Raw genomic sequence first — 27,236 nt, 5'->3', positions numbered from 1 at the left:
TAGGGAACTCCTCCAAAGAACTGGGTCTCCAGGCCATGGCTGGAAAACTCCAAAAATCCAGGCCCAGGGGCCCCTGGGAGGAGCTGCAGAGCCTCAGGCCCCATCTTCGGCTCCTAGACTAAGAAAGAAATCTCAAAGTACTGATAGGACTCAGCAGTGTGGGCCCTGGGCCTGGGTCCGAGTCAGCCTCAGTCGTGCAGGGCTACCCTTTCTGGCACACCCGCCTCCCAGGCTGCCATCTGAGGAGTCAAGGGCTGCGGGGAGAACTTGGGTGTGGAAGTCGGAAGGCACCTGGTGCCTGAGTCTCGATGTTGAGGGGATGGCATGTTGGGGTGTGGCTTCCGGGAAGGGCCGGGATGCCCCACTGTGGGACGGCTGTCAGACCCTATTCGCTGGGACTCTTCACTGTGATCAGGGATGGACATGGCCCCTCCCACCCTCAGGTGTGTCCACATACAAAGGCTCAGGGCCCAACGGGCCCCACCCCAGGCAGCGCTGGGGGAGCCAGTGTGAGGAAGGGGCACTTGCGGGGGGCCCATGAAAGAGAAATCAGGGTTCACTGGAGGCAGGAGAGCAGCCTGTGCAAAGGCACAGAGGTGTGGGAAGGCAGGGTTTGGTGTTTGGGGGAACAGAGTGAGTCAGAGCAAAGGCAAGAGGGGTGGGTGGAGGCTGGCTGAGGGGCCTGTGCTGGGGAGACTACAGGGAGGCCGCGGGACCCCTGCCCACACCGTGGACAGCACTGGCAGGAGACAGAACCCAGCCCCTCAAAGGGGAACCTGGGGCCAGGGAGGTGTGGGCAAGCCTCGGGGAAGGACAGGCTGAAGCCTGCGCCTGCCCTGCCCCACGGCCTTTGAAGCTGAAGTCCTGCCATCTACTCTGCCACCAACAAACGGCGACACCACGCGCCTGCCCAGGGTCAGGCCAACCCCTGGGACTGGGATTCCAAGCTGGTCTGAGAACCCCCAGGGACTTAGCCCTCCCCAGCACGACCACAGTCAAGCTTGCATTTCCTAAGCACCTGCCTTACGACCACAGGAACTGAACACCGCTGCACACGCGCCCAGAGCTGGGCCCCACAGCTGGGCAGCTAATCCAGGAGCCTTCCACCCAGCAGACACAGGGCAGCTCAGGCCGGAGCAGTCTGCCTCAGGCTGGGCCCTCCACGGTGACAACCTGGGGCAAGCGCCCCCTGCAGCCCCTGTGTCCCTCACGCACGCTGCAGCCCAACCCTTCACCGCCCCCAACACCCCAGCCATCAGCTCCAGCACTCTGGCTCCCACTCAGGGCTGGCGGGGGAAGCAGCGGCATTCCCCTGGCCCTGTGCCCAGTGGTCAGGAACTCAAACCTTCTGCCTGGAGCCCAAACGCCCCCCTACGTCCCCGGGCTCAGCCCCAAGCCCAGTCCAGCTGGCTCCCGGGAGTAGCCGTGGAACCTGCCGACTGAGGGCACTGGGGCTGGGTGTCCCGCGGCGCTCCACGTGCCTCCTCTCTGAGGGCGTGAGGCCAGGCCACCTGGGCTGTCTCCACAGAGGCTGGTGGGCGTGCCGCCCTGCTCGCCAGTGTCACGGGCGTGGGGCCCACCACAGCTCCATCCTTGGCAGCACGGACCGTCTCTCTGGGGTGTCCCAGTCCTCGAGGACACCTTGACGGCCGGGGTAGAGGGGCGGGTGCAGGCAGGTCTTGGCTCTGATCGAGATGGCCGCAGCAGGCCCACGAGAGGATCCAGCTGGTCCTGGGGCCCCACCGCCTGGGGCCCTTCCGGCTCCTCTTGGTGATGATGCGACGACTCTCAGCGGCTCCATCCTCGGGGGCTGAGGCACGCCGAGCAAAGACGCGAGGTCGGGTAGGAAAGATCCTTTTATTGGGGTGGACATGGAGCACGCACTAGTCCATGATAAAATGACTTAAGAGAAAGATCCGGAAGGGCTGACTTCTCCCCCTTACGCATGCTCAGAGCAAGGTCTGGGCACAGAATAGGTCCCGGTGGAACTCGAGACAAGGCAAGTCTTTAAGGCCCGAACCAGCCGGTGGGAGCCGGGAGAAGGGCCCCCACCCCTGCCGGCCGGCTGCAGCAGGGGCCTGGCTCTAGACCCTCTCAGACACGCTCCAGTTTTCCAGAGGAGAACTGGGGGGCGAGAGGAGGGGGAATTGGAGGGGGGGAGGTGAGTAACAATTGTTGTTTTTAAAAGCATCTACCAACATCACACTACTGGGTCTGACGTCCCCTTTAACCATCGCTTGGTACATTTTACAGCATAAATAAAAACTCAAGGAAAATAAATACATCGGCTCCTATGAGGTTGGAAGTGGTGTGGACGGTGGGGCGTGGGTGGGCCGGCGGAGGGGTTGGGGGGCAGGGCGCTTACACAAGGCGGGAAGGCGAGGAGCAGACAAGACAGGAGGCGCCTGTGGGGGAGTGTGAGTCTTAAGTGTCCTCGTGCATGTCCGGGCTGTCGGTCCGTGCGACCTTGCGGGGGGGCGCCGAGCTCTCACCCTCGAGGTCCACTTGCTCCTGGTCTCTCTTCTTGGCGGCATTCTGGGGGGCAGGGGAAGCGGAGGGGTTGTGAGTCTTCATGCTGGGGGAGCTCCTGAAATCTGAGGCTGGCCCTGCGGCCCCAGCACATCACAGAGCCGGGTAGTCGACCTAGGGCCCGTGGCTAGCCCCTTCTGCCCCCTGGACCTGCCCCACCAAGCCATGGTCCCCCGGGGACACCAGCCTGTGACAAGCACTTCAAGGAATCACCACAACTCTCAATGACCCCCACACAGCATTTCTCAGACACTCAGAGAAGCCATCCACCCTGCCGGAGGGCAAAGGGCACTCATGAGCCACCCGGGGAAGCCCCCAAATTGCCACAGAAGAGGAAAGCATGCTGATTTGGGAAAACCTCCTTTCCTCACTGGTGGGAATCAAGGCTTGTGGGGCGGGGGTGGCCAGGAGCTGGGGTTTTCTGAGCAGTCACTTCATCATGGGGTCCCCCTCCAACCTGGCCCAGAGCAGGTCACTGTCCAATGTTCACCATTATGGGGAAAAAACAATCTGACCACACGGCAAAACTACACGTGCAGATTTTCAAGAAAGAAAAAGAAAAAATATCCTGTCAGAAAGGTGGCCTCTTATGGGAAGGACGGGGGTGACGACTTTTCACAGCAGCTACACATCCTAGTAGGGCCTGGATTTTTAATCGTGTGTACTTTTCATCATCGAACAAAGACTCCAAGTAACAACAATGAAGTCTATCTGCCACCAGGGCCGTGCTCCCCACAAATTGTGGGGAGATGGGCTTCAGTACAGCTCACCTGCCTGTCTCTGAGCACTAGAGCCCTGTGGCCTCTGCACAGCCATTCCTCTAGAGCATTCTTCCTTCTCCTGAATCACCTAGCAAACCCCTATTCAGCCCTCAAGGCCCCACTCGAACACCCAGTCTCCCAGCCACCGGTGTCCTTCCGCTTCTCAGAGCCTCCTGCTGGGCACTGTGTTCCTTCCCCGAGTCCCAGCACTCGAACCCCACGTGCCTTACCTTTTTGTCCCATTGCTGATGTAAGTAGCGCAAAAGAATGTTTGTTTTTTCTGTCACAATAACTGAGAAGGAAAGATAGATAAAGTTGCAGGAAGAAGCTGTGGGGAGCCGGCTGCAGGCGGCCCAGCCCCCATCCCAGCCTGCACTGACCTCCCACGACGAGCTTACCCCTTCCTGGCCTCTGGGCTGTCCCTGCCCTGGGTGGCCTTTGTGTGACTCAAGTCACCACCCCCAACCCTGGAGGAGATTTCAGGAAGCCAAGCATTCTCCCTCCTGAGCACAGGCCACTACCATGAGCCCAAGCTGGCTGCCCTGACAGGGTCCCTGCTTCCCAGAGAGAGGCCGAGTCCTAAGCTGAGCTCGGATTCCACCCTCGGGCGGGGGAATGAGCCCCGGCATGCCAGGTCACGTGGGTGTTTCCCCAGACAGACCAGGAGCACAGATCCACATGCTGTGCCCCGGTGACCACAGAACGCACCCAGCAGAGTCCAGGATTTTTTCATGGTTGAAAGAAAACACCGTGACTACAATAAATAACCTTGAGATCCCCCTGCTCTGAAGGCTCCAGGGCTTTCCCTGCAGGTCCCTCTGCCTAGCCACCCCCTCCCCAAGCTGCCCACCCCAGCCTGGGCTGGGTCCCCCATCCTTTGGTATGAGTCTCAAGACCTGTGACAGGGAGCCAGCAGGGGAGGCCTGACTTGATGCAGGGGTGGGGGTGAGGGCCAGCGAGCGGCAGACGAGGGCCAGCTCGGGACCCTGCAGGGCTGGACGTGGATGCCGGCGTGGACATCAGGAGGGTCCCGGGGAAAGCCAGGCTTCCCGCTGCTCCCAAGGGCTGGGAGCTGCCCAGCTTCCCACAGGTCACCTCCTGCACTACCCTCCGGCCCTTCCCCTCGGCAGCCGGGATGAGACAGAACAACAAAGGCCACTTACTCTGTTCGGACGGGTACTCCCGAGTGGGCAGGTAGACTGAGGGACGTCGGTTCTGTGGGAGGGTTGGGAAGGCGTGGGTTAGGAGAGTAGACAGGTCTGGGGTCCCCTCACCCCTCGACTCAGCACCCGCCCTCCAATGCAGATCAAAAGACGTGCGAGGATTTCAAGTGGGGCTGGGTTTGAAGCTCGGCCCCTCTTTCTGGCAAGACCCCGACCTGGGGGCTGCACACCACCCCCGGCCCTTTCCCCGAGGGCAGCTCATGGCCCACGTACTCACCGAGGCTTTGCACACAGAGTCGGCATGAAATCGACTAAAATTGCTTTTGTTGTAGACAGGCAGTCCTTTCAAAAAATCTGCCTAGAAGACAGGGAAGATGGTAAGTGAGAAATCAGGCAGCAGGCTGGGCCACCCCCGGAGCACCTGTGACCGGGTGGGCTACCTACCGGGTGACTTCCGGTTTCCTTCTTTCTGTTCTGTCATTCAAGTTTTCTAGAACTCACCCTTGAGCTGGCCACCTGATGTGTCCACTCTTATGACCAGAACAAAGTAACCAACCCCAGAGTAAGGGTATGATCTCCCACAGGGTCCTCACAATAAACCTGTCACCAGGCCAAGGAGCAGGGAAACTGAGGCTCAAACAGGACAGGACACTTGCATCAAGTCAGGAGCAAGCAGCGGGGTGGGGAGCTGGACCCAGGCCCATCCGACTGCAGACCTGTCCTCTGTGCTAGCTGAATACTGAACTCGTGGTCTCACCTCCATTTATGCACCTTTGATAGAGCCTGGGATGGAGACTTGTCCACCCTAAGAAACCCTGAGGGTCCATGTGACAATACATGGGGGTGGGGGAGCAGGAGGCTGGGTGAAGGGGAAACGGCAGCTGGGACACAGGGGCTGCTGGGACACAGGACCCGAAGCCTGGGGTCAACCGAGCTTCCGAATCCTGAGAAAACTCAGAAACCCAAGTTTCAGTGTCAGTGCAGCTTTTTTCTTTTTTGTTTTTGGCTGCATCATGTGGCATGTGGGATCTTAGTTCCCCAACCACGGATCGAACCCATGGCCCCTGCAGTGGAAGTGCAGGGTCTTAACCACTGGCCCGCCAGGGAAGTTCCAGTGCCAGCCTTTTAAAACTGGCTGAGCTTTGCAGCAAACACTGTGTGGACCAGGGCTGGCTCGAGGGCTGCTCCTGGGGTCCCCACATCCAAAGGCTGCCCTGTAAGGGGAGAATGCCTCCCACTGGGGGGAGGGCCAGAAGCCTAAAGGAAGCAGGCTGGCTCCTCCCTGCCCCCGGTGCCTGGGGCAGGGGTTCAGGCACCAGAGGTTTCAGGCCCCCAAGGTGCCAGGGAGCCAGCGACAGATTTATTCACAGCTCTCTTGGAAAGTCCTTTTTCTCTGACGCTCTGGCACCAACTGGGCAAGGAAGGGAGAAAGCTCTGGAAGGGGAAGACCCTGACTCTGGGTGGAGGGCAGGTCTCTGCCACAAGATGGGGGTGAATAAAGGCCAAGGGGAGCTGTGTCTGCCTCAGGAAACTGAGGCACAAGAGCCCCGGAGAGGGATGAAGGCTGAGAACTTGGGGCAGGGAGTGACTTCCCAGCAGAGCAGGAGGGCAACGCTGTCGTCAGGCCTGGAGAGGGAGAGCTGGGGAGGACCAGGGGTTTCCCAAGCTGGAGTCACCCCATCATACAGACGAGGAAACTGAGGCAAAAAGGTCATGTAACACTCATCTGAGGTCCCCCAGCCCCAACGAGAAAACAAGGAAGCCGACTGAACCCAGGTTTGCCTAACCTCAGAGGCCAAGCTCCTGTTCTGTGATGCCAGTGCCTCTGCTTCCCGCCTGAGAGCCGAGGGCTCAGAGCCTACAGGCTACGTGAACCCTCCCTCGGTGCTCAATCGCCACGCCTGACCCAGGCGCTGCGCTCTCGGGGAAGCTGCTGTTCAGGGGATCCCCCACCACCCTCTGGTGCCGGCGGAAACAGGCGTCCTCACCCCTGTGGGGCCCAACCCCTCCTCTGCTGGGCCCCAGCAAGAGCCTAGCGGGATGGGTGAGCCAGGGGAGCTGGAACGTGGATGGGCCTCCTGCTCCCACTCAGGAGGTGGCCCTCCCATCTGGGTGACCTACGGCCCCAGAGCCAGCTCAGAGTGCCTCAAACCTGCCTCCCCTGTCCCAGGACCCCTGCCTCAGCTCAGCCCCAGACTATGGGGTCAGCTTCATCCATCCGGCAAGGTGTTCTCAGGACCCAACTGTGTGGCGGGCCCTACACCAGGCACCAGGGCACTGTGGAGAGCCACAGCAGACCTACTTCTGGCCCCAGGGAACAGCCAGTGCATGGGGACACGGGTGTGGATCAAAGCCATGCAGTGAATGTAGAGTGGCCATGAGGACAGGGCACCACGAGGTGCCATGTGAGGCCCATGAGAGCAAGGGGAGGGGGTAGGGAAGGCTGGCTGGTCTAGGGGATGGGGAGGACTGCCAAGATGCAGTGATGCAGGCCTGAGACCTACAGGAGAGGAGGGCTCCCTGCCCCAGCTCAAACCCCTCCGCAGCCCTGGCTCGGCTTGGCCCACGCCAGCCTCCTGCCACACACCTCCTCAGCCCGTGCCACCCTCCAGGAATGCCCCTCTGCTCTCCACGTGGGAAACACCCACCAAACTCTCCAGTCAGCTCAGAACGCCCCCTCCCCCTTCCCTCTCCCCACACCCCGGAAGCCTCTACCAGGGATCCTCTGCCAGAGCCACGCTCATACCCCAACAAGGTCATCTGTTTACACATCCAGTTCCCTCACTGGACTGCCACTTCCCTGAGGCAGAGGGCAACCCTGCCTCAGGGTCCCTGACAGGGCTAACATGGGGCCGGGCAGCAGAGTGGTGAGAGGTTCCGAAGCCCCAGGCCTGCACTGATCCTGGATGGGCCCCTCCCTGGCTGTGTGACCTGGGGCAGGTGACCTCCCAGTCTGGCCGACCCAGTTGTGAGCACGGTTTACAAGAGGGACCCCTCCCAGGGTTATTCTGGGTTTCAGAAAGACAACACAGGGAGAGAGCTTTGCCCAGAGCACCCCTGAGGGCAGCTGTTAGTATCAATGCCTGTGTGCTGAATAAATGAATGCAGACAAGGCATGGCCAGTACTTCCTGTCAGCTAAGCAAGAAAACCAAGCCTCAGACTTGAGGGAGAAATCCTCCCCTCAGCCAGACAAATCCTAGCTACAGCTGGGCCGAGAAGCTGTCCATTGCCTCAGCAAACACTTGCTGAATATCTGTGTGCCAGTCCCTGTGTGGGCAGCCTGCCAGTGACCCAACCAAAGCAAGATGAGGAAAAGAAATGGGGTGCAGAGAGAGGAGGCATGGGGGCCTCCTGCAATCAGGAAGGGACCCTCTGAGCAGATGTTATTCACAGGAGGAAGAGCAATCCAGACAGGAGTAACAGGTGCAAAGACCCTGGGGTAGCAGGGACTGAATGTGAAGATGTGAAAACAAGGCCACTGTGGCTGGAGCTCACAGCGGGGAGGGGTGAAGAGGGTGGAGATGAGGTCACAGAGCTGGGCAGAGACCTTGGAGGCTGAGGGGGGGGAGGTGGGTTTCATTGGGGTTACAACAGGAAGCCCCCGCCCCCACTGTTTTGTAAGCTAGATAGTGGTATTATCTGATTGACATCTTTAAAAGCTCCCTCTGGTTCTGGGTGAATTACAGACTGCCAGTGGGGCAGGATGGAGGCAAGACCAGGGAGGAGGCTGGAGCAGGTGTTCAGGCAGGAGGTGGCAGTGCCGGGACCAGGTGGGGAGCTGTGGACAGATTCAGAATTCGTTCTGGAGGCAGAGCCAACAGAACCCTCTTAGGAACTGGGAGTGGGCAATGAGGTCGCAGCGAGGAGTCAAGGACAACACCCAGGCTTGGGGACCCACGTGCTAGGAACCCACTTACCACTTTCCCATATCCTTCCTGACAAGAAGTCTTTTACCTATTCCCCACCACATCCCAAGGACTATGGCCTGTGGGCTGGGACCCTGAGTCCAGGAACAACGGGGTTTGACTTGCCCTGACAAAAGCTTCCATCGCCTCTGTCAGCCCTGGGGATGCCAAAGAGTGGAGGGAATGAAGGGGGCTTCAGCCCAACTGTGAGGCTGTGTCCCACTTCACAGGTGGAGAGCCCAAACCCCAAAGAACCACCAGACCCAAATCCCAGGATGAGTGAGCGGCCCAAGGGGGATTTTAACCTCCCAAAAAGTTGGCATTATCCCCACTTCAAGATGAGGAGACAGCTGGGAGGGAATGTCACCATCCCCGAGTCACCCAGCTCATCTGTTGAGCGTTCACTGTCCCAAGCCCTTTAAGACGTCAGTTCCCCAAATTATCACAACCCTATTAAGTCTGGACTATTGCTACCCTCATTTAACAGGGATAGGGCCTGATAACTGGAGAGATGAAGTCGCCCCCTCTTAGAGCTGGTCGGGACCGGAATGTTGGAGGTGGGGTCAGGGCTCTGGGGGACCAAGGCAGTTCGCGATGTCGCACTTCCTTTGGCGATAAAGCCCCGCATGTCACGATGTCAAGCCCCCTCCCCGCCCCGACGCTCAGGTCGGCCTCCCAAACCTTCCCGATCAGGAAAGGCCCAGGCCTGGCGCCCGGAGGACGAGGCCTCATTTGGGGGTCTCGGGGGACCCCATCCCCACACCCCCAGGCGATTTCCGGGGGAGCCGCGACCCGGAAATGAATGAGTTGTCAGGGCCTGGAAACCTAGATAGGGTCAGGGGTCGGAGATGGAGCCAGGACGGGGTCAGCAAGAAGCTTACAGCAGGGTCCGGGGGGGTCGAAGGTGACAGGTCAGAGAGAGGGGCGGGGCCGGGCCCCAGGGGGCCGGCCAGGGCGGTGAGGGGCCTCGGGGGTTACTGGAGGTGGGTGGGCCCGCGGCGCCATTTTGTCGAGCGGAGGGGGAGTACGGCCCTGGCGGCCACCCTCACCATCTTCTGTTTCCTCCGTCGCCGCCTCAGCCACCGCCTCAGCCGCCGCCACCGCCACCACAGCCGCCTCCTTAGCAGCCGCCGCACAGTAACTTCTAGCCACGGCACAGCCCACACTGCTGGTGCGGCCGCCCTTCAGTCGTTGGTCCACCCTCTGGCCCTGCCTCCAAGTTATGCGGTCTTTGCGCACTCCCATTGGCCAGATCCGGCAAAGTCACGCGGCCATTGGTCGCCACGCCGCCTCCCTTCGTTGTCAAGTTCAGTTGAGAGAGCAAAACCCCGCCCGGGACTTGCAAGCGAAGAGCAGCGAAATCCGGAAGTGGGCGGAGGCCGCGCCCCCAAAGCCTCTTGGGATTTGTAGTCTGCAACACCCGGAGGTCCCACCGGTCTCTCTAGCATTTGCTACGCTTTTTCATATGGTGGTTCATGAGGTTCTTACAGCAGCCCCCGGAAGGATAGGGACCCACCGTTACACTCCCAGCCTCCTCCCTGGGGTCCCAACCTTAGGTTTTGGCTTATCTAAACTGCTCCCACACTAGCCGCTTGCTATCTTTAAGCTGACAGAGCATCTTTGAAGCACTTCCCTTGGCTCCCCAGTATCCCAAGGATACAGTCCCGCCTCCTCGGTCCCAAATTCTGGGCCCCTGCGGCCTCCTTCGTCCACCTTTTATCCTGACCCGTCCAATCCCTCCTCCCTTTGGGCTCTCCCAGACCCTGCCACCTTCTCTAAGAAGCCTTCCTCGACTGCGTTCTTCCCAAGGCAAAGTCCAGTGCCTCCTCTGGGCTCCACAGTCCTCACAATCATCCTCCCAGCCCTGAGTCCACTGTGTCCAAACTGCCTGGGTACGAATCAGGCCACCGCCCCCCCACCACGACCACCATCAGCCTGACAGCCTGGAGAGAACAAGAACTTATTAAGGAAGTACTCAGTAAGTTACTAAGTGGAAGCTACTAAGTATTATTACACCAACATCACAGCAAAGGAGAAATAAGCATCTAATTTTAAGGACGGATCCTCTTTATTTTTTTGGCCGCGCAGCATGCAGGATCCTAATTCCCCAACCAGGGATGGAACCCGCGCCCCCTGCAGTGGAAACCTGGAGTCATAACCACTGTACTGCCAGGGACGTCCCATTTTATTGGAACCAAATGAACCTCAGAGGGCTAAGATCTTGCTCAAGGTCACAGAGCCCATCCCCAAGGGGCAGGTGGAAGATTCAAACCCCTCCCACCTCTCCACAAGCCTTCCTAGAACTGTGAGAATTGACATTTTATAAGACAAGTGAAAATTTGAACATTTATTAGATTTTTAATGACATGAATGGTTGACCTTTTTTTTTAGCTTTGAAAAGCTTTCTGACTATGTATTAAAGGGCCATTATCTTAGAGAAGTGAGTTCTGAAATATTTACAGAAGAAATAACCTGCTGCCCGAGATTTGCACCTCAGGAGAGGGCAGGATAGGTTGTGGGTAGAGCTGTGTACTGGGTTACAAGGGCGTTCACTGTACCATTCTGTGGACTGATGCACATGTTCGAAATTCTTCCTAATTCAAAAGCGTAAAAAGGCATTTGGCAAGGTCTGACTTCCCACTCCCTCTTCCAGTCCAATCCCACAATTCTTCCCCTGGGCCAATCCCGAAATCTGAGAATTCATGTCCGTCAGAGTCCCAGTCGTCAGCGAGGAAAAATGCTTTAATGGCGGGGGGGCGTCCAGCCGGCAGAGTCGCGCTGCTCAGTGGCTCAACGATTTTCGACCCTTGTGCATGCGGCGAAGAATGACCTGGACGCCGCTTGGCTTGCTCAAGCGCCGGATCCAACCATGCTTGTTCTTGCGCTTGATGTTGCTCGGCTGATACTCGTTCCCGCGCGCCTTGCCCCGGGTCTGCTGCACGGCGGGGAGTCCCCAGGCGTCGGGGAGCCCCAGCCAGGCCCGGGGCTGGAGCCACCTGCCGGGGAAGGTTAGAGGGGGCGCTGTGTGACTTCTGCGTGGCGCCCAACCTCTCCGAGCTTGGGCTTCCCGATCAATGCCAGAGGGAGCCTGGCAGCATAAAGGCGCTCGAGGAGTTCTCAAGGCATTGGAAGGTCATGTGGTTGGTAAACAGCTGGGGCCAGTCCCCGACGCCGCCCTTACTCCCAGATTTGGGAAGGGGTCCCCCTGAGGACTCACCTGCCACCCAAAAGCGCTGCTGACCTACTGACTGGCCCCAACAGGGGCCCCACCGATCTGGTCGAGAAAGCCATGTCCGCCGCCGGCACGCCGTCCGGTGGCAGCTATTTCAAAGCCCATAGGCTCCGCAGCTGCGGGGACGAGGACTTCTGGGAAATGTAGTTTCTTCTAGGCGGAGCCCTCATTGCCGCGGGAGTTGTAGTTCTACGTAGGCGCACCGCATCTTAGGCGTGAGCGTCAGGGCCCACAGGAGAGTGTAGTTCTTCTTGTGGACCAGCAGGTGACAGGCGAACGGCGCCTCCTCCGCATGCGCGTGCGTACAAGACATTATGTCCCTGGGTCTGCTGGGAGTTGTAGTTCCTTCTCCTGTAGCTCTACAGAGGGTACCCTGGGGTGACGGTGGCGCAGCTGGTGGCAGCCTCAGGAAACGGCTGGTTGAATTTCCCACCCCCAGCGGGAGCCAGGCAGACGGCACACGGCTGGCAGCTTTCCCTTAGCCCCAGCCAAGTCTCCGCCCCTTGGCGGGGAGCCCAGAAGTCTGAGTTGGTGTTGGCTGGATGTCCTTGGGGTGGTCATTCAGTTTCTCAATCTGCAGAACTCAACGGTTGCAGGCTTGCCCTTGGCGGTGCCCTCGTTCAGGCCCTATTTTTCTAATACTCATATCTGAGCCCTTTCCCTTCTTACACACCCTCTACGGCTCCCCATTGCCCCAGGGAAAATATCTGGCAGGCATTTGAAGCCCGCTCTCGCCATACACACACACCCTAAATTTCAGCTACAACCTCCTCTGCCTGGTGCTCCCCTAGTCATCTCTTTAAAATCCTCCTCAGTACTCTCCTTTCCCCCAGTCCTATCCCTCCCTCTGGCCCAACACTGCCCCCACACAGCTCTCCCCAGACTCTCCCTGAAGCCCAGGGCGCCCTCAAGGGCCAGGCTTGCAGCTGAGTCCCTGCAGGCACCCCAGTATCTCCCAGCCTGGGGAGGGGGAGGGGAGTTTTTTCTGCATTAATAAACTGTAGTCTCCCAGGAGCACCTGAGTGGGCAAGAGTGGGTGGCTGGACCTAACCCAGCTCTGCCAGCAAATTCCAGGGGATAGGAGTGGGGAAGGGATGATTAACCCCTTGTCCTCTGAAGCCCATCCTACCTGCACCATCATTTAGCAAACCACTACAATACTACAACAGTACAATAATAATGCCAATAATGTATGGAGCACTTTCCCTGCTGAGCAAACTCATGAGGGAATTAATTCCATAGAGAAATAAATGGAGTCTCAGGGAAAGGACTTGCCCAAGGTCACATATCAGCAAAGGGTAGAGGCTGGATTTGAACTGTGGGCTTTCTGGCTCCGGCTGGGACCAGGGTCACCAGTTAAATTGGCCTATTTGTGAAACTCCAATTCCTTAATTACCCATAGCTCCAAGATATCTGTTTAATGGTTTAACGAATAACAATTTGCAGAACTTGGAATCACACAGCCGTGGTTCCAAGTCCCATCTCTGCCCCCCAGCTTGCCTTGTGACCTTGTGCCATTTATGAGCCTCAGTTTCCCCACCTGAAATTGCAAAGATCTGGGAGACTGTAGAACGGAAAGGTCAGCACAGAGAGAGGGGCATGGGGGCTCCGTTTGGAGGGGACAGGGCAGTTCGGAGGCAGAGGCTAGCCGAGGAGATCCTCTTTGCCCGGAAGACCTCAGGATGCGACCCCTTCTTGGCGGTTAACCAGGCCCAATCCCTCCCTCCACCTCCGTAAACCTTGAGGGAGGCGGGGTCGTTGCCCCAAGAGCCCGCCCTCATCCCGGAGTTGCTGCCTCTGATTGGCAGTCTAACTAGGCCAGGTCATTATGCAGCTGCTATTGGCCAAGGCTCCAGTCAGTCGGTGCACGGTCCCGCCCCCCCCGGGGGAGACACTTAAAGGGCCGTCTCGCTAGGCGGTAGCGGGATATCCCCGCACTGACCGCCTTGGGCCCGCGCCCGCCCGCGTAAACGCGCCCGGCCCGACCCCGCGCCACCATGTAAACGGCGCCTGCAGGCGGACGCCGGCTTCTCCGCCCGGGACCCCTTTGCCCTGCCCCGGGCCCCAGGGCCCTCGATGAGGTGAGCAGGGACCGGGCCGTGGGAAGGGGACACTGAGGCCCCTGGGTCTTTCACTTTGGATGGGGGGTGTCCACAAAGCCCTTAGGAAGCCACGGAGCCCCAGTGGCCTCGACCCCGCCGCAGGGTTGACGGGCACCCAGGAGGCGGCAGCCTGGCTCTGTGGAGGGGGTCTGGCGTGGCGCATCTGCGCCCCCTTTGGCAATCCCGGGTTGGAACCCCGCCGGAGGTGGGGGGCGCGGCCTGCTCCCCCTTCCTCAGCAAGTACGGGCCACTGCAGGACGGGTGTTCGGCGTTCATTATCCCCGCGGAGCCCAGGATGGGGACGGGGAGGGGTTGGTCCCATCACCAGGGCCTAAACAATGGGTATCCCCCTCGAGTTATGTAACTGCCTGCAGTTGCCATGGACACGGAGTGAGGGCCGTGGCCCACGGAGCGGGATGGAGGCCTGGAGGCCCCCAGCCAGGGCTTTACCTTCTCCATCCTCATCTCCACCACTGGGGGCTGTGTGCCAGATTCCCCAGAACCCAAGGTACTGAGCAGTGGGGACAGAGCACCTTCTTCCCAGAGTGTCTGAGCCTCAGCTTGTAGGTCTGTGAAACAGACCCATTGCACTCATGGTCTTGGGGAGTTGGGCAAGGGCTTCTGGAGCTCAGTCCTGAAACCCCTCTCCCAGGGTGTCACCTTTCAGAAGCCAGGTTTAGAGGCCTGGGATGGGGGCTCTTTGGGATCTGCACATTTTTAGATGCCTTTGGAGCCCTCAGGGTATGCTGGTTTAGTGAAAGTGAATTAAGGAAACAGTGCATGAATGAATGAATGGACGAATGAATGAGTGGGTTTAGGAAGGCATTACTGCTATAAACCTGAGCTGGAGGGTCCTCAAGGATGGGCCACATTTGCCACAACGTCCCCTCCTCCGGGAAGCCACCCCCAATGAATGCCTCTTGGTGTCAGCCACGACCTTCTCTCTAGGATAGACTAGGCTGGCCCAGAAGGGTGGCCGAACGCCACACAGGCACTGACCAGACAAAACATCTCAGTGCGTGGCTGGTTCTGGCCACCCCCAAACTGGAGCCTAGATGGGGCCTCGCAGTGCAACTCACCTGACCCAGGTGTGGGGAATGGGTGCTATGGGAGTGGAAGGCTCCCTGTTTAGATGGCCTCTGACCTGGCTGTCACGACCCCACTCACAGGACACACCATGTTGACCGGGGTGACCGATGGGATCTTTTGCTGCCTGCTGGGCGCGCCACCCAATGCTGTGGGGCCCCTGGAGAGTGTGGAGTCCAGTGATGGCTACACCTTTGTGGAGGTCAAGCCTGGCCGCGTGCTGCGGGTGAAGCATGCTGGACCCGCTCCGCTCCCCACCCCACCTCCACCACTGTCAGACGCCGCCCAGGGGGACCAATCTGGCTTGGTCCACTGCCAGCGCAGAATCACCGTGTACCGCAATGGGCGGTTACTGGTGGAGAACCTGGGCCGGGCACCACGAGCTGACCTCCTGCACGGGCAGAACGGCTCTGGGGAGCCACCAGCCGCCCTCGAGGTAGAGCTGGCTGACCCAGCGGGCAGCGATACCCGCTCGGGCCCAGGCAGTGCTGGGAGTGGCAGTGGCGGACGACGGCGGCGAGCCCGACGCCCCAAGCGGACCATCCACATTGACTGTGAGAAGCGCATCACCAGCTGCAAGGGCGCCCAGGCCGATGTGGTGCTCTTTTTCATCCACGGTGTCGGCGGTTCCCTGGCCATCTGGAAGGAACAGCTGGACTTCTTTGTGCGCCTGGGCTACGAGGTGGTGGCGCCCGACCTGGCCGGCCACGGGGCCAGCTCAGCGCCCCAGGTGGCCGCCGCCTACACCTTCTATGCACTGGCAGAGGACATGCGTGCCATCTTCAAGCGCTATGCCAAGAAGCGAAACGTGCTCATTGGGCATTCTTACGGGTGAGCCAACACTGGGGTGGGGATGAAGGTGAAGGGTGGAGACTGGCAGGAACTGGACACCTACTCACAAAATACTGATTTCCCTTCTTGAAAAATCCTGCTAACATCTGCAACAAAACAGGGATTCCTGCCACCAATGCTATTGTTTCACATTGTTTTAAAGCAGTATCTCAATCCCTGAACTATTGACATTTTGAGTCAGGTAATTCTTTTCTGTGAGGGGCTTTCTTGTGCACTGTAGGATGTTTAGCAGCGTCTCTGACCTCTACCGATTAGATGCCACTAGCACAATGGTCTAGTGATGATCATGACAATCAAAAATGCCTTCAGATAGTGCCAGAGTTCCTCTGGTAGGCAGAATCACCCCTAGCTGAGAACCACTGTCTTCAACTAAGTTCAAAAATTGGTTGCTCTGGAGACCCCAAGGGCTCCAAGGAAAGACTAATTGGAATCCCATAATTTTTGTTTACAAGGGCACAGGTTGCTATAATTCATTCTTCCTTAAAGGGGTGACAGATATACCACCTAGCATTTAGATGAGAGCCCACGCCATGGAAGGCTCTGGACCTGGGTGCCTGATCACTGCCAAGTGGTACCATTCTGTCCTTTACCCAGGAGGAAAGGCAGGATCTGATCAGCCAGCCAGGTTGAGAACCACTGTTTTAGCAGTTGTAGCCCATGCAACTAGACAAGAAAAGGAAATATTACATAAGTTTCCAAAAGAAAGGAAGCCAGACTGGGAAATAGCATAGCTCCTATTTGCTTATATGAAAACATACCTCAAAGTGGATGCTTATGCTAAATGATTCCTCCAATTAAATGAGCACCCACCTGTGGAAATTCCTGTGACCCCATAACAATGCTGTGAGGTCAGCACAGTTACTGTGTCACAAATGTGGAGATGGTAGCTCAGAGAGGTTAAGCAATTTGCCCAAGGGCACACAGTGAGTCACCGGGACAGTCAAGCCCACCTGACTCCTGCTTGTATCCTGTCCCTCTTTTCAGCAAGCGTTGGCAAACTTTTTCTTAAAGAGCCAAATAGTAAATATTTTAGGTTTGCAGGCCATAATGGTTGATCTCTGTTGAAACTTCACATGGCTACTGTTGTAGAAAGAAAGCAGACATAATTGTAAACAAATGGGCATGGTTTTATTCTAATAAATCTTTATTTATAAAATATTTTACACATTTACAAGATTGTAAACTTAAGTTTACAAAAACAAGCAGCTAGCCCACAGGCCATAGTTTGCAAAACAAACTCTGCTTTAGGGGGAATGAGGAGAGGTACCTGCACCCTTCCACCTTGCATAAGGCAGGCAGATGTGCCAGACCCAGGGGCCAATGAGAGAAGATCCTTAAAGGGAAGGGATACGCTGGAAACAGGGACGTTCTCTGAGAAGGCAAAGGGTTGGTTTAATCAAATAGCTTTCCTAACACTTGGCAATAAGTAATTCTTACTCCTTTGGGGGTTATGATGACTTTGAGGATCTGATAAAAGTTATGTATTTGGATCCTTTCTCCAAAAGAAAAAAAATCCACCCTCAACACACACACACACACACACACACACACACACACACACACACGAGTCTCTCAATTTCAGGGCATTCGAGATGCCCCACCCATCCCTCACCCCCATTTGGTGCCCATGGACCCCAGGGGAAGAATCTTGGCCTTCAAGTATATGCCTCTGGGTGAGGGGAGGGCATTAACCCCTTCACTGCTTGTATCCTGCTGACCACTGCCCTTCAACCCTCCCCACCATCCATCCATGGGGCAGTGTCTCCTTCTGCACGTTCCTGGCTCATGAGTACCCAGATCTGGTGCACAAGATGATCATGATCAACGGCGGGGGCCCTACGGCACTGGAGCCCAGCTTCTGCTCCATCTTCAACATGCCCACGTGCGTCCTGCACTGCCTGTCACCCTGTCTGGCTTGGAGCTTCCTCAAGTGAGTGACCTGGCCCTGCCCTGGCATCTCCCCAGGGTGGATGGGAGGGGAAGCTATATGGCTGGGGCTGGCATGGGGGCACCCCTGGTGGCTGAGCTGTCATGAGGGCTCCAACAGTGCCTCCCCACCCCCAGGGCTGGCTTCGCCCGCCAAGGGGCCAAAGAGAAGCAGCTGCTGAAGGAGGGCAATGCGTTCAATGTGTCTTCCTTTGTGCTTCGGGCCATGATGAGTGGCCAGTACTGGCCCGAGGGCGACGAGGTCTACCATGCCGAGCTCACCGTGCCCGTCCTGCTCGTCCATGGCATGCACGACAAGTTTGTGCCGGTGGAGGAAGACCAGCGCATGGCTGAGGTATGGTACTTCGGCCACCACACCCTTCAGATCCCCCTTGCACAGTCCAGGGGGACTCTGCCTTGTGTTCCAGCCCCAGGGACGTCAGAGCTTAGATGGAGAGTCAAAGGTGGAATCCAGAAAGTGGGGCTGCCTTGAACAGGTGGTAGGTTTATGTGCTGTCCCCACTGCACATTAAAAGGCAGTCTTCGTGGGGCTACCCTGGCGGTCCAGTGGTTAGGACTCCGTGCTTCCACTGCAGGGGGCACGGGTTTGATCCATGGTGAGCGAACTAGGATCCCACATGCCAGGCAGCATGGCAAAAAAAAAAAAAAAAAAAAAAGGCACTCTTCACAGTTGGGATTTGTGATGGGCTACATAATTCTTCAAGGGCAAGCTGGTTTCTTTAGATCAGATTCCCCAGAAAGGGTCTTGAGATCCTTAGGGCTAAGAATAGCTCTGGGCCAGTGGTTCCTAACCAGGGATGATTCTGCCCCACAGGGGACACTTGGAAATGTCTGCAGGCTTTTCTGGTTGTCATAACTGTAGGGGAGGGAGGTGCTCTGGCATCTGGTGGGTGGAGGCCAAGGATGTTGCCCAGTAACCTACAATGAGCAGGACATCCCCACCGCAGAAAATGATCCAGCGCCAAGTGTCTGTCATGTGGAGGTTGAGAAACCCTACCTTAGCATGAGAGACTCTCCATCTGTCAGTGATTTCTCACCGAGGTGACTTTGCCCCCAAGAGACATTTGGCAATGTCTGGAGAGATTTTTTTTTTTTTTTTAATGTTTTTTATTTTTGGCTGCGTTGGGTCTTCGTTGCGGTGCGCAGGCTTCTCATTGTGGTGGCTTCTCGTTGCGGAGCATAGGCTCTAGGCAGGTGGGCTTCAGTAGTTGTGGCTCCAGGGCTCTACACCGCAAGCTCAGTAGTTGCGGCTCGCGGGCTCTAGAGCACAGGCTCAGTAGTTGGGGCGCACTGGCTTAGTTGCTCTATGGCATGTGGGATCTTCCCGGATCAGGGCTCGAGCCTGTATCCCCTGCATTGGCACGCAGATGCGTAACCACTGCGCCACCAGGGAAGTCCCCGGAGAGATTTTAAATTGTCGTACTGTGGCGGGGGAGTGGGATGCTATCACTGGCATCTAGTGGATCGAAGCCAGGGATGCTGCTCAACATCCTACAGTGCATGGAACAGTCCCCATCCCAGAGAATGATCCCACCCCAAATGGCGTTAGTGCACGGGTTGAGAAATCCTGCTCTGGACATATTGTAGGCACTTAATAAACGGGGAATGAATGAATATCCAGTTGGGCTCCAGCAGGGTGACAGGCCATCTTCCAGATCCCCCTTGGGTGGAAGTGGAGGAATATAGGGTAGATTGCAAGAAGGACTTCCTGATGTTGGAGGCCATGCATAGAAGGGGGGGCGGGGGGAGTCCCAGGGCAGCCTGGCCCCGAGCTCCGTCGGCCTGTCTCTGCCTGCTCTGAGCCCGCGTCCTCCGCAGATCCTGCTCCTGGCCTTCCTGAAGCTCATCGATGAAGGCAGCCACATGGTGATGCTGGAGTGTCCGGAAACGGTCAACACGCTGCTCCACGAATTCCTGCTCTGGGAGCCCGAGCCCTCGCCCAAGGCCCTGCCCGAGCCCCTGCCCACGCCCCCAGAGGAAAAGAAGTAGCCGCTGAGCTGGCAGGGTAGCGCTTAGTGAGCCGAGGAGCCTGAGGAGGGGCCCGGAGCCGGAGTTGGGTCTGCCGCCCGCGCGGACCACCTGGGCGGGCCGTTCGCTCCAGTGGGCGGGGTCAGGTCAGAGAGACGCCCCCCAGGCCGGCTGGGCAGGACGTGGCGTTCGTGGGAGCCAGGTGGACACACCGCTCTCTGCTAGTCCTGCGGGACCCATCGGTTTTTCGGGGCCATAGCCGGGACCCCCGCGGAGGATGACCTTGTACAGAAGCCCCCTACCCCGAAACGCCAGGGCCGAGGCAGGCCACCACCCCGCTCTCTGTCTTCCGTGTTCGCCGTGCTTGATCCTGGGACCCACGAGCCCCGCAGGGAGGTCCCTTCGAGACCCCGCCCCAATGCCCGAGACCCCTTACCACCCCCCATTCCTCGGCGCTGGGAGCTATTGTGGCCCAAGGAGGGAGGGTTTGGGAGGGGCTGGCACCACCGAACCCGCACATCTCAACTTGTAACTCAATAAAAAGTGACAATCTGAGCCTCCAGGCGTGTGTTGGGTGACCGAAGCGCGGGGCCGCCCTGAGCCTCAGTTTCCCCAAGTGCAGACAGAACTGAGTCGAGTGCCCCCCCCCTCAGGGGTGCAGACTGAACTGAATCGAATGCCTCCCCCTCAGGGCTGGCCCACAGAGACTTGAGGATGTCGGCCGTTCAGGCTTGTTTCCCGAGTTCCCCTCCCTCCTCAAAATGCAGGGGCTACTTGGGCAGTATTTCCGGAGCAGAAGGTGGATAGGGGGTGAGCTGCCCGTCCCTGGAGGGGAGGAGGAGAACCAACTGAGGTCGATGCTGAAGTTGAGGTGAGGATCCGAGGACGGTTGCATCTGATTCCAGTAGCCATAATTGTGTCAGCTGTATGCAAAGCCCTGTGCTGAGTGCCTGACACCCATAGGTTCATTGAATCCCCTTCACTCCACACCACACAGCAAGTTAGTACCTCTTACTGTCCCATTTTATCTTATAACTTGGTTTTGAGTGGCTTTTGTCACGATGATTTTTATTTCGAATCTTTTTTTTTTTGAATCCAGATTTCTCTGGATTTCCCTGCTCCATGGCTGTGCTCTTGGTCCTCTATATTTTATTCTAATGTATGTATATCTAGGTTTACCCGTGGTTTGTGTGGCCAGTGGGAGATTTGTCCCCTCAGTTGCTGCACCTTTGGTCCTTTCCCCACTGGTTTGTGAACCCACCTTTAATTTAAAGGGGTTCTTACAGGGGCACTGCTGTTGGTTGACAAATTCTGGAGATATGTTTGATTATCACAACTGGAGGGGGAGGTGCACCTGGAATCTTGTGGGTGGAGTACAGGAATGCTGCCTGACACCCTACAGTACACAGGACGGCCCCCGGCCCCCACTGCAAGGAGTAACTTGGTCTCAAAAGTCAGTAGGGCCAAGGTTGGGATACCCTGTGTTTTAGACAAATCCCTCCTCTTCTGGGCCTCTTTTTGTGGCGGGGTGGAGGGATGTCTCTGGATTCTTTCTGTTTGTGTATTCTTGAGAGATGGCATGCTGTTCGGTTTTTTTTTTTAATAAATTTATTTATTTATTTTTGGCTGCGTTGGGTCTTCGTTGCCGCACGTGAGCTTTCTCTAGTTGCGGCGAGCGGGGGCTGCTCTTCGTTGCGGTGTGCAGGTTCCTCACTGCAGTGGCTTCTCTTGTTGCGGAGCACGGGCTCTTAGGCACGCGGGCTTCGGTAGTTGTGGCTCATGGACTCTAGAGCGCAGGCTCAGTAGCTGTGGCGCACGGGCTTAGTTGCTCTGCGGCGTGTGGGATCTTCCCGGACCAGGGCTTGAACCCGTGGCCCCTGCATTGGCAGGCGAATTCTTAACCACCGTGCCACCAGGGAAGTCCCAGCATGCTGTTTTAATTGCTATCACTTTATCAAGCACCTACTTGGTGTCTGGGAGAATTACTTGTCTTACACATGAGGAAAGGGAAGCTCGGAGTGAGGCTTCTTCAGCTCAGTTAAAAATGGTAGAGCCCAGGCCCACTCCAGAGGCAGGAACCCTAATTACCCTAGCAGCCAGAGTAGCCAGGGGCTCAGCAGTGGAGGCCAGGAGGCAGGTGGAACCTTAGCCCGCCCCCTGCAGGACCTGGTTCTCTGAGCAACGATGACAGGCAGGTGAACCCAATGAGGCAGCGGATCTCACCAAGTCCCTAAACCCACTGGACTGCTTTGAAGAAGCAAGTTCTGGAAAATGTAAGTGATCCTGCCACCACCTCACCAGGATAGAGGCTTGGCACTTACTGAAGCTCTTTGCATAAAGAGCAAAGAGGTTAGTGATGGGGTTAGTGATCCCATTTTACAGTGGAAGAAACAGGTTCAGAGAAGCAACACCAGGAGGCTCCAGTCACAGTGATGCCAAGGAGAGCTGGTGTCTCACATCCACACCGCGATGACCTCCTCAGTTCTGCCCACCCCTCAATACACAAGTCGGTACCTCGAGAACATCCCGACACCCCCCGCCTTCCCCCAGAGACTTTCCGCCTGCAGGGCTGCCTCTGGCTCAGTAGGGCTCTGAGCCAAACACTTTACCCCATGACGGTTTAATCTGATTTCCTCAGTGACCCCCTGAGGTAGAACCTCGCACTTTCCCCATTGTGTACAACTGAGGACAGTGAGGCTCAGACAGAGAAATTGCTGGTCCGAGGTCCCACAGCTGGGAAGCAGCGAAACCTAACTCTTGAGCTGGGCAGATTCCCTTCATGTGGCTGAGGAAGCCCCCAGCCCAGCCTACATTGTAGGTCCCCTGTGTCAGGGAGATAAAAATGGACTCTGTTTGCCCAAACAGGACCAAACTACCAAAGCATTGGCATATTTCAAAGCACCAGAGTGTTCCAAAGAACCTTCTGGTCTACTTGTTCTCCTCCCACATCCCCTTATTGTCCACCCATGACAGGGAGCTCACTACCTCTCCAGCAGTTCCATCTGTAATAAAGTCCACCCTCAGCCCGAGGGAGAGATTGTCCTGCTGCTCCCCCACCAGCCTTCTGGAGCTGGAGACGGGGGGCTGCTCTCAGCGCGGGGCAGCTGGAACATTCAAACACCCTGATCTCGACCTAGGCTGGATGGCCAATTCCCCAGTGCTCAGCCACGGGCTTGGATGTCCTGGGGCCATAGCTCTCGCTCACCCTCAGCCAGGAAGACAAGGAGGGCACGGTGCAGCAGATGCACCCCCAAGCGGCGGCGCCGGGTGGGTGGCCAGCCGGCCACCACTCCATAGCAGTGTCCTTGCTTCTGGTTGGTCAGCGTCTGGATCCCTGGGGAGATTAGGAGTAAGGTCACAAAAGCAGACTCCAGGAACCCCAGGCAGAAGTATGTGCCAGTAAACCCACTGGGTATTGCCCTCAAGCAGGGATAAACCAATGGAGCAAAATCTGTGCATGCGCAGGTACATAATTGGTGCTCAATAATTGCTCATTGAATGAATGAACAGCCCTGAGGGGCAAGGGGTGAGGGAATCGGTAGATCAAGTGCCCTTCATGTGACCACCCCCCCACCGACCCCACAAGCCAGGCACCTACCTAGAGCATCCACAAGACATGCTTCTCGAGTGTAAGCCTCCACAGCAACCACATGCTGGAAGCAATGCAGGGAGACAACACCGCGACCGCTGGCCCAAATGTCTAAGATCTGGCGCACCTTGGGGCAGGCCTGGGGGGAGCCAGGGCAGGGTCAGAGGCCTGCCCCCCAACTCCCTCTTTCCTCTACCTGCCCGCAACTGTGCCACCCCTGCCATGAACCTGGTCCTTATCCTCACACCTGTTTTCCTGGCCACCCTCGGTGGCTGAGGGCCTTCCAGAGGTGAGCATTCGGCCGGGTCCGTGTTCCCTTGCCCACGTAGAAGATGGCATGGACAAAAATCCGAAGGCATTCAGCCAGGGTCAGTGAGAAGGCTCGGGCTGGAAGGTTCTGAGTCTTCCTAGATGAAGTAGGTGGCTCAGAGAAGGAAAAGTGACGGGAGTCGCCCCAGAGGCAGTCTTTAAAGACAGAGCAACCCACGTCCAGTGACCCGTTTTATAAAAGGCAGGGTGGGTGGCTGTTCGCCAAGGACACTCAGCAGCTTGAATTGGATCCAACTGCCTTTATATAGATAAAGAAGCTGATGACCAGAGAGGGCCAGTTCCCTTCCTAAGGACACACAGCAGATAAGAACCAATCTCAGAATTTTCCAGTTCCCACTTCTGGGTCATTCCTGTTCCAAGTACCTGGGGTCCAGCAGCAGATATGTGAAGCTGGACTTCATGACCCCCTCCCGCCACCGTCTGGTGGGTTCTGGTCGCTCAAACTGCTTGGCAAGTGCATCCTCATCTGCCTGGGCATCTGGGATACGGCCGGTCCGCAGGGCTTTGGCCAACTCTGGGCTGTGCCCTGAGAATTCTAGGACTGGGAGGGGAAACTGAGTCAAGAGAGACAAAGGAAAGGATGGTTCCCAGAGATGAAGGGAGAAGTAGGTTGCACTGAGAGCCACGGGTCTCCGAGGACTCCTGGAGGCTCCTTGGACTCTGGATACTAACCACGAGCAGCCTGGGCTTCTTCTAGTGGTTGGAGGTAGTATGGCCGGGTGAAGGACGTGATGGGACCGCGGCTCTTGCCAAGTGCCCGGAGCCCTTGCAGCAGCTCCAGGTCAGACGTGGTGGGGTCCGGTGGGCACTGGCAAGAGGTGATGGGGTCCCTGCCACCTGTGGCGCTCGCCTCATCCTCTGTCAGCCAGAGGGCAGTCACATCACTGTCGAGGGACAACTGGTCATCTTTTGGGATGTGGAAGTCAGAGGGTCCAGGCAGTGGTTCCCAAGGGGCACTATGGGCTGGGCTCCTCTCTGGGAAGAACTTGGGGGAGGGGGAGGCATCTGGCAAGGTCAGAGTCAGGGCCTGCAGACGGGCATTTAGTTCTGCCTCCCTGTCCTCCACGAGGGCTCGATGTTCCTGCTGTGGGGTACTCGAAGATCTTGGCACCCTCTGGGAGGGTCGGACACCAGCCCAGGGGGACATGTGGGCGGTTGGGTCCTCAGCTCCAGAGGCCTCAACCGCGGTGACAAAGGAGGCAACTGAGCTGCAGTCCCAGCATCCCAGGGGGGACTCCAAGCTGCCATCTGTGCCAGCAATCTCAGGGTGGGCAAGGAGGCTGGGGGGTCCAGGGCCAGCCTCCAGGCTCACGTCCTTGTCATCACCTCTGCCCAGTGTTGTGGAGTCCAGTGTCACACTGGGAGGTCCAGAGGGGCTGATACTCAGCCCCTTTCCCCAAGGGCCTGGGCCTGGAGCAGGGGATAAGAGTGGGAGTCAGAGAGGAGGGGAGGAGGAAGTGAGAGACAAAGATGGAAGTCAGATCAGACAGAAAGAGGCGGCTGCAATCGCAAAGAGGAAGGACAGAGTCCGAGGCAGAGAGACGGACCAGAGACCTTAGTCGTGAAACAGAAACAGTGGGAGAGCGTGGATGTCACACACAGAGACCCGCAAAGCTAGATCAGAGGCTAAGCACCCCCAGCTGCACAGGCACCACTCACTGCCAGGCTTTGGCTCGGGCTCTGGCTCCTGGGGGTCTGCCCGGGTCCGTGTTGGGGTCCTGGTACGAGCCTCCAGCTCCCGAAGGACACGCACACAGTTCTGGTGCCCCTGCTGCTCGGCCAGGTCCACAGGCCGGAGTCCGTCCTACGTGGGCGCGGTCAGCAGGGGGCGCCCTCTTCCCTCCCTCGCTTCCTCCCTTCCTTCCTCTTTCCCTCCCTCCGGGTTTGCCCTGCTACAAACAGCGCTGGGACCCCCACCTGGTCGCGCAGCGCGGGGTCCGCTCCCTGGCTCAGCAGCAGCTCCAGGCCGCGGCGACAGCCCCAGGCAGCGGCCACGTGCAGCGGCGTCAGCGCCTCGGCCGATCTGGGGCAGGAGAGGAGGAGGGGTCGGTGGAGGAGAGAACTCGATCTCCGCCCCCATCCTCCCACCCCCCGCCCGGGGCCTTGGCTCTCGGCACCCCCATTTCCGCCCTTCAGCCTGAGACACCACACTTGGAACCTAGATCCTGCGCCCTCGGGCCAGGACCCAAACCTCTGCTCTCTGACTCTAGAGCGCCTACCACCAGATCCGAACCTTTGATCCCCATTTGGCCTCAGCGCAACCTCATACCCCACCCTCGGTCTGGTACCCTGCCTCTGCCCTTGGTACCCTGCCTCAAGATCCTTCCCCAGATTCCCCAAGCTCCGCCCCCGGGCATTGAGTCCGCATCCTCGAACCGTGGGACGCCCTCTCCAGGACTCCCAGGTCTTTCCCTCGGACTCGGGAGACCCCTCTCCTTCGCGGAAAAGCTGCCCGGAGCCCAGACCCTGCCTCACCGAGTGTTGGGGTCCCCGCCTCGGCGCAGCAGGGCCTCGAGGCAACACAGACTCCGTGGGTGCTGGGCTCTGGCCGCCAGGTGCATGGCCGCCGCGCCATCCTCAAGCACCAGGTTGGGGTCAGCACCACGGCGCAGCAGCTCCTCCACTGCCCTAAGGACAGAGGGTCAGAGTGGACCGCGACACTCGCCCCCTACCCCTGGCCCACCCACCCCGTGCCCTGCCCTCACCGCAACTCCTCCTTCCGCAGCGCCGCCTGCAGCCGCCGCGCCAGGACTGTCGCCGAGCCCATGCCCCAGCGGTCCCCCAGACCAGCTGCCCGACCTGCCGATTTCCAACTTCCCGCGTCGCCCTTGTGCGCACGCGCCGCTCCGCCCCTCAGCCAGGGTCCCCGCCCCTCGGCGCAGTGCAGGGTCCCCAGCCAGGCTGACCCGCGACGTATTGTCCACATCTAGGTTCAGGAGCTCTAATGCTGGCCCGAGCCTGCGACACCAGGTAGTGCCCAGGCAGGGCTAGGGGCAGCCGATAAGGTCCCGGTAGGGTGGAGGTCGTCGTGTGTGTCGTTATCTCTCAAAACCGCGTAAACACTAACACAGCCTGCTGGAGGGGGTGGAGCTACGCTCCCGGGACCCGATGGTGCCAAGGCATTAGGTCTTACAGAACCATCTGCCGAGGCGGCCTCCATTAGCGCACGCAGCCCTGATAGTACGTTAGGCTTCAATTAATATCTCCCTCCCGCAGTGGCTCTGTGTTGCCCATTTTCAGTTCTGCGGAGTCGGGAGTCCATTACTTTGGAGCCCTGGGCCTCTTAGGGCTCTAGTTTCCCCACATGCAAAATGGGAGAATAATCCTTTCCAGGCTGGTGTGAAGTTGAACGAGGGGCCTGGCACACAGGTGCCTAATAAATCCTCATGGGAAGGAAAAGCTGTTTCTCGATAAAGCTATTTTTGTTTGATAAGGAACTGAGAAAACCCAGCTGGTGAGCTTTTTTTTTTTTTCACAATTGCTCATCATCCAGTAAGATAGTTGAGTGATGCACCTGTTATATCTGTCTCCCTTCCTCTGGGGAGCACCCACACTATTTCCTGATGGAACTACAAAGCTTCCTTCCCAGAGAAGCTTGATGGAGTCCTGGCCAATCAGAGTGTACCACAGCTCTGGCCCATGACTGGCCCAATGCAAGGTTACATGACCTAGGCAAGGCCAGTCGTAAGGGGTGCTGGGAGAGCCCTCACTTCACCTGGGTTGGGATTTGGGGAGCAGTCACAGCCATCTCACCCCTTTCCACGGGTTGGG

General features: G+C 57.9%; 4 protein-coding genes across 4 annotated transcripts; 1 reads left to right on the top strand and 3 right to left on the bottom strand.

The window, feature by feature from the left end:
- Positions 1 to 1,838: 1,838 nt before the first annotated feature.
- Positions 1,839 to 9,514, bottom strand: DDA1 (DET1 and DDB1 associated 1). Its single transcript, XM_065875124.1, has 5 exons — positions 9,409 to 9,514; positions 4,731 to 4,811; positions 4,454 to 4,505; positions 3,521 to 3,582; positions 1,839 to 2,535 (listed from the first exon to the last, which is right to left on the bottom strand). Exons 1-5 carry the CDS (start codon positions 9,409 to 9,411, stop codon positions 2,425 to 2,427), a joined length of 309 nt encoding a protein of 102 aa, XP_065731196.1. The 5' UTR covers positions 9,412 to 9,514; the 3' UTR covers positions 1,839 to 2,424.
- Positions 9,515 to 11,141: 1,627 nt separating this feature from the next.
- Positions 11,142 to 11,650, bottom strand: MRPL34 (mitochondrial ribosomal protein L34). Its single transcript, XM_065875471.1, has 2 exons — positions 11,577 to 11,650; positions 11,142 to 11,355 (listed from the first exon to the last, which is right to left on the bottom strand). Exons 1-2 carry the CDS (start codon positions 11,648 to 11,650, stop codon positions 11,142 to 11,144), a joined length of 288 nt encoding a protein of 95 aa, XP_065731543.1.
- A 1,827-nt stretch (positions 11,651 to 13,477) lies between these two features.
- ABHD8 (abhydrolase domain containing 8) lies at positions 13,478 to 20,101 on the top strand. Its single transcript, XM_065873988.1, has 5 exons — positions 13,478 to 13,672; positions 14,863 to 15,610; positions 17,391 to 17,561; positions 17,696 to 17,912; positions 19,397 to 20,101. Exons 2-5 carry the CDS (start codon positions 14,871 to 14,873, stop codon positions 19,565 to 19,567), a joined length of 1,299 nt encoding a protein of 432 aa, XP_065730060.1. The 5' UTR covers positions 13,478 to 13,672; positions 14,863 to 14,870; the 3' UTR covers positions 19,568 to 20,101.
- A 2,606-nt stretch (positions 20,102 to 22,707) lies between these two features.
- ANKLE1 (ankyrin repeat and LEM domain containing 1) lies at positions 22,708 to 26,232 on the bottom strand. The gene is made up of 9 exons (XM_065873782.1): positions 26,171 to 26,232; positions 25,941 to 26,093; positions 25,383 to 25,488; positions 25,118 to 25,269; positions 24,138 to 24,841; positions 23,829 to 24,006; positions 23,383 to 23,542; positions 23,145 to 23,274; positions 22,708 to 22,880 (listed from the first exon to the last, which is right to left on the bottom strand). The coding sequence occupies exons 1-9, from the start codon at positions 26,230 to 26,232 to the stop codon at positions 22,708 to 22,710; spliced, it is 1,818 nt and encodes a 605-aa protein (XP_065729854.1).
- Positions 26,233 to 27,236: the final 1,004 nt, after the last annotated feature.

This window comes from Phocoena phocoena, chromosome 3, assembly GCF_963924675.1.
Source record: "Phocoena phocoena chromosome 3, mPhoPho1.1, whole genome shotgun sequence".
NCBI lineage: Eukaryota > Metazoa > Chordata > Mammalia > Artiodactyla > Phocoenidae > Phocoena > Phocoena phocoena.
Note: the sequence above shows the minus strand (reverse complement) of the source record. Positions and strands in the feature narration are given on the sequence as shown.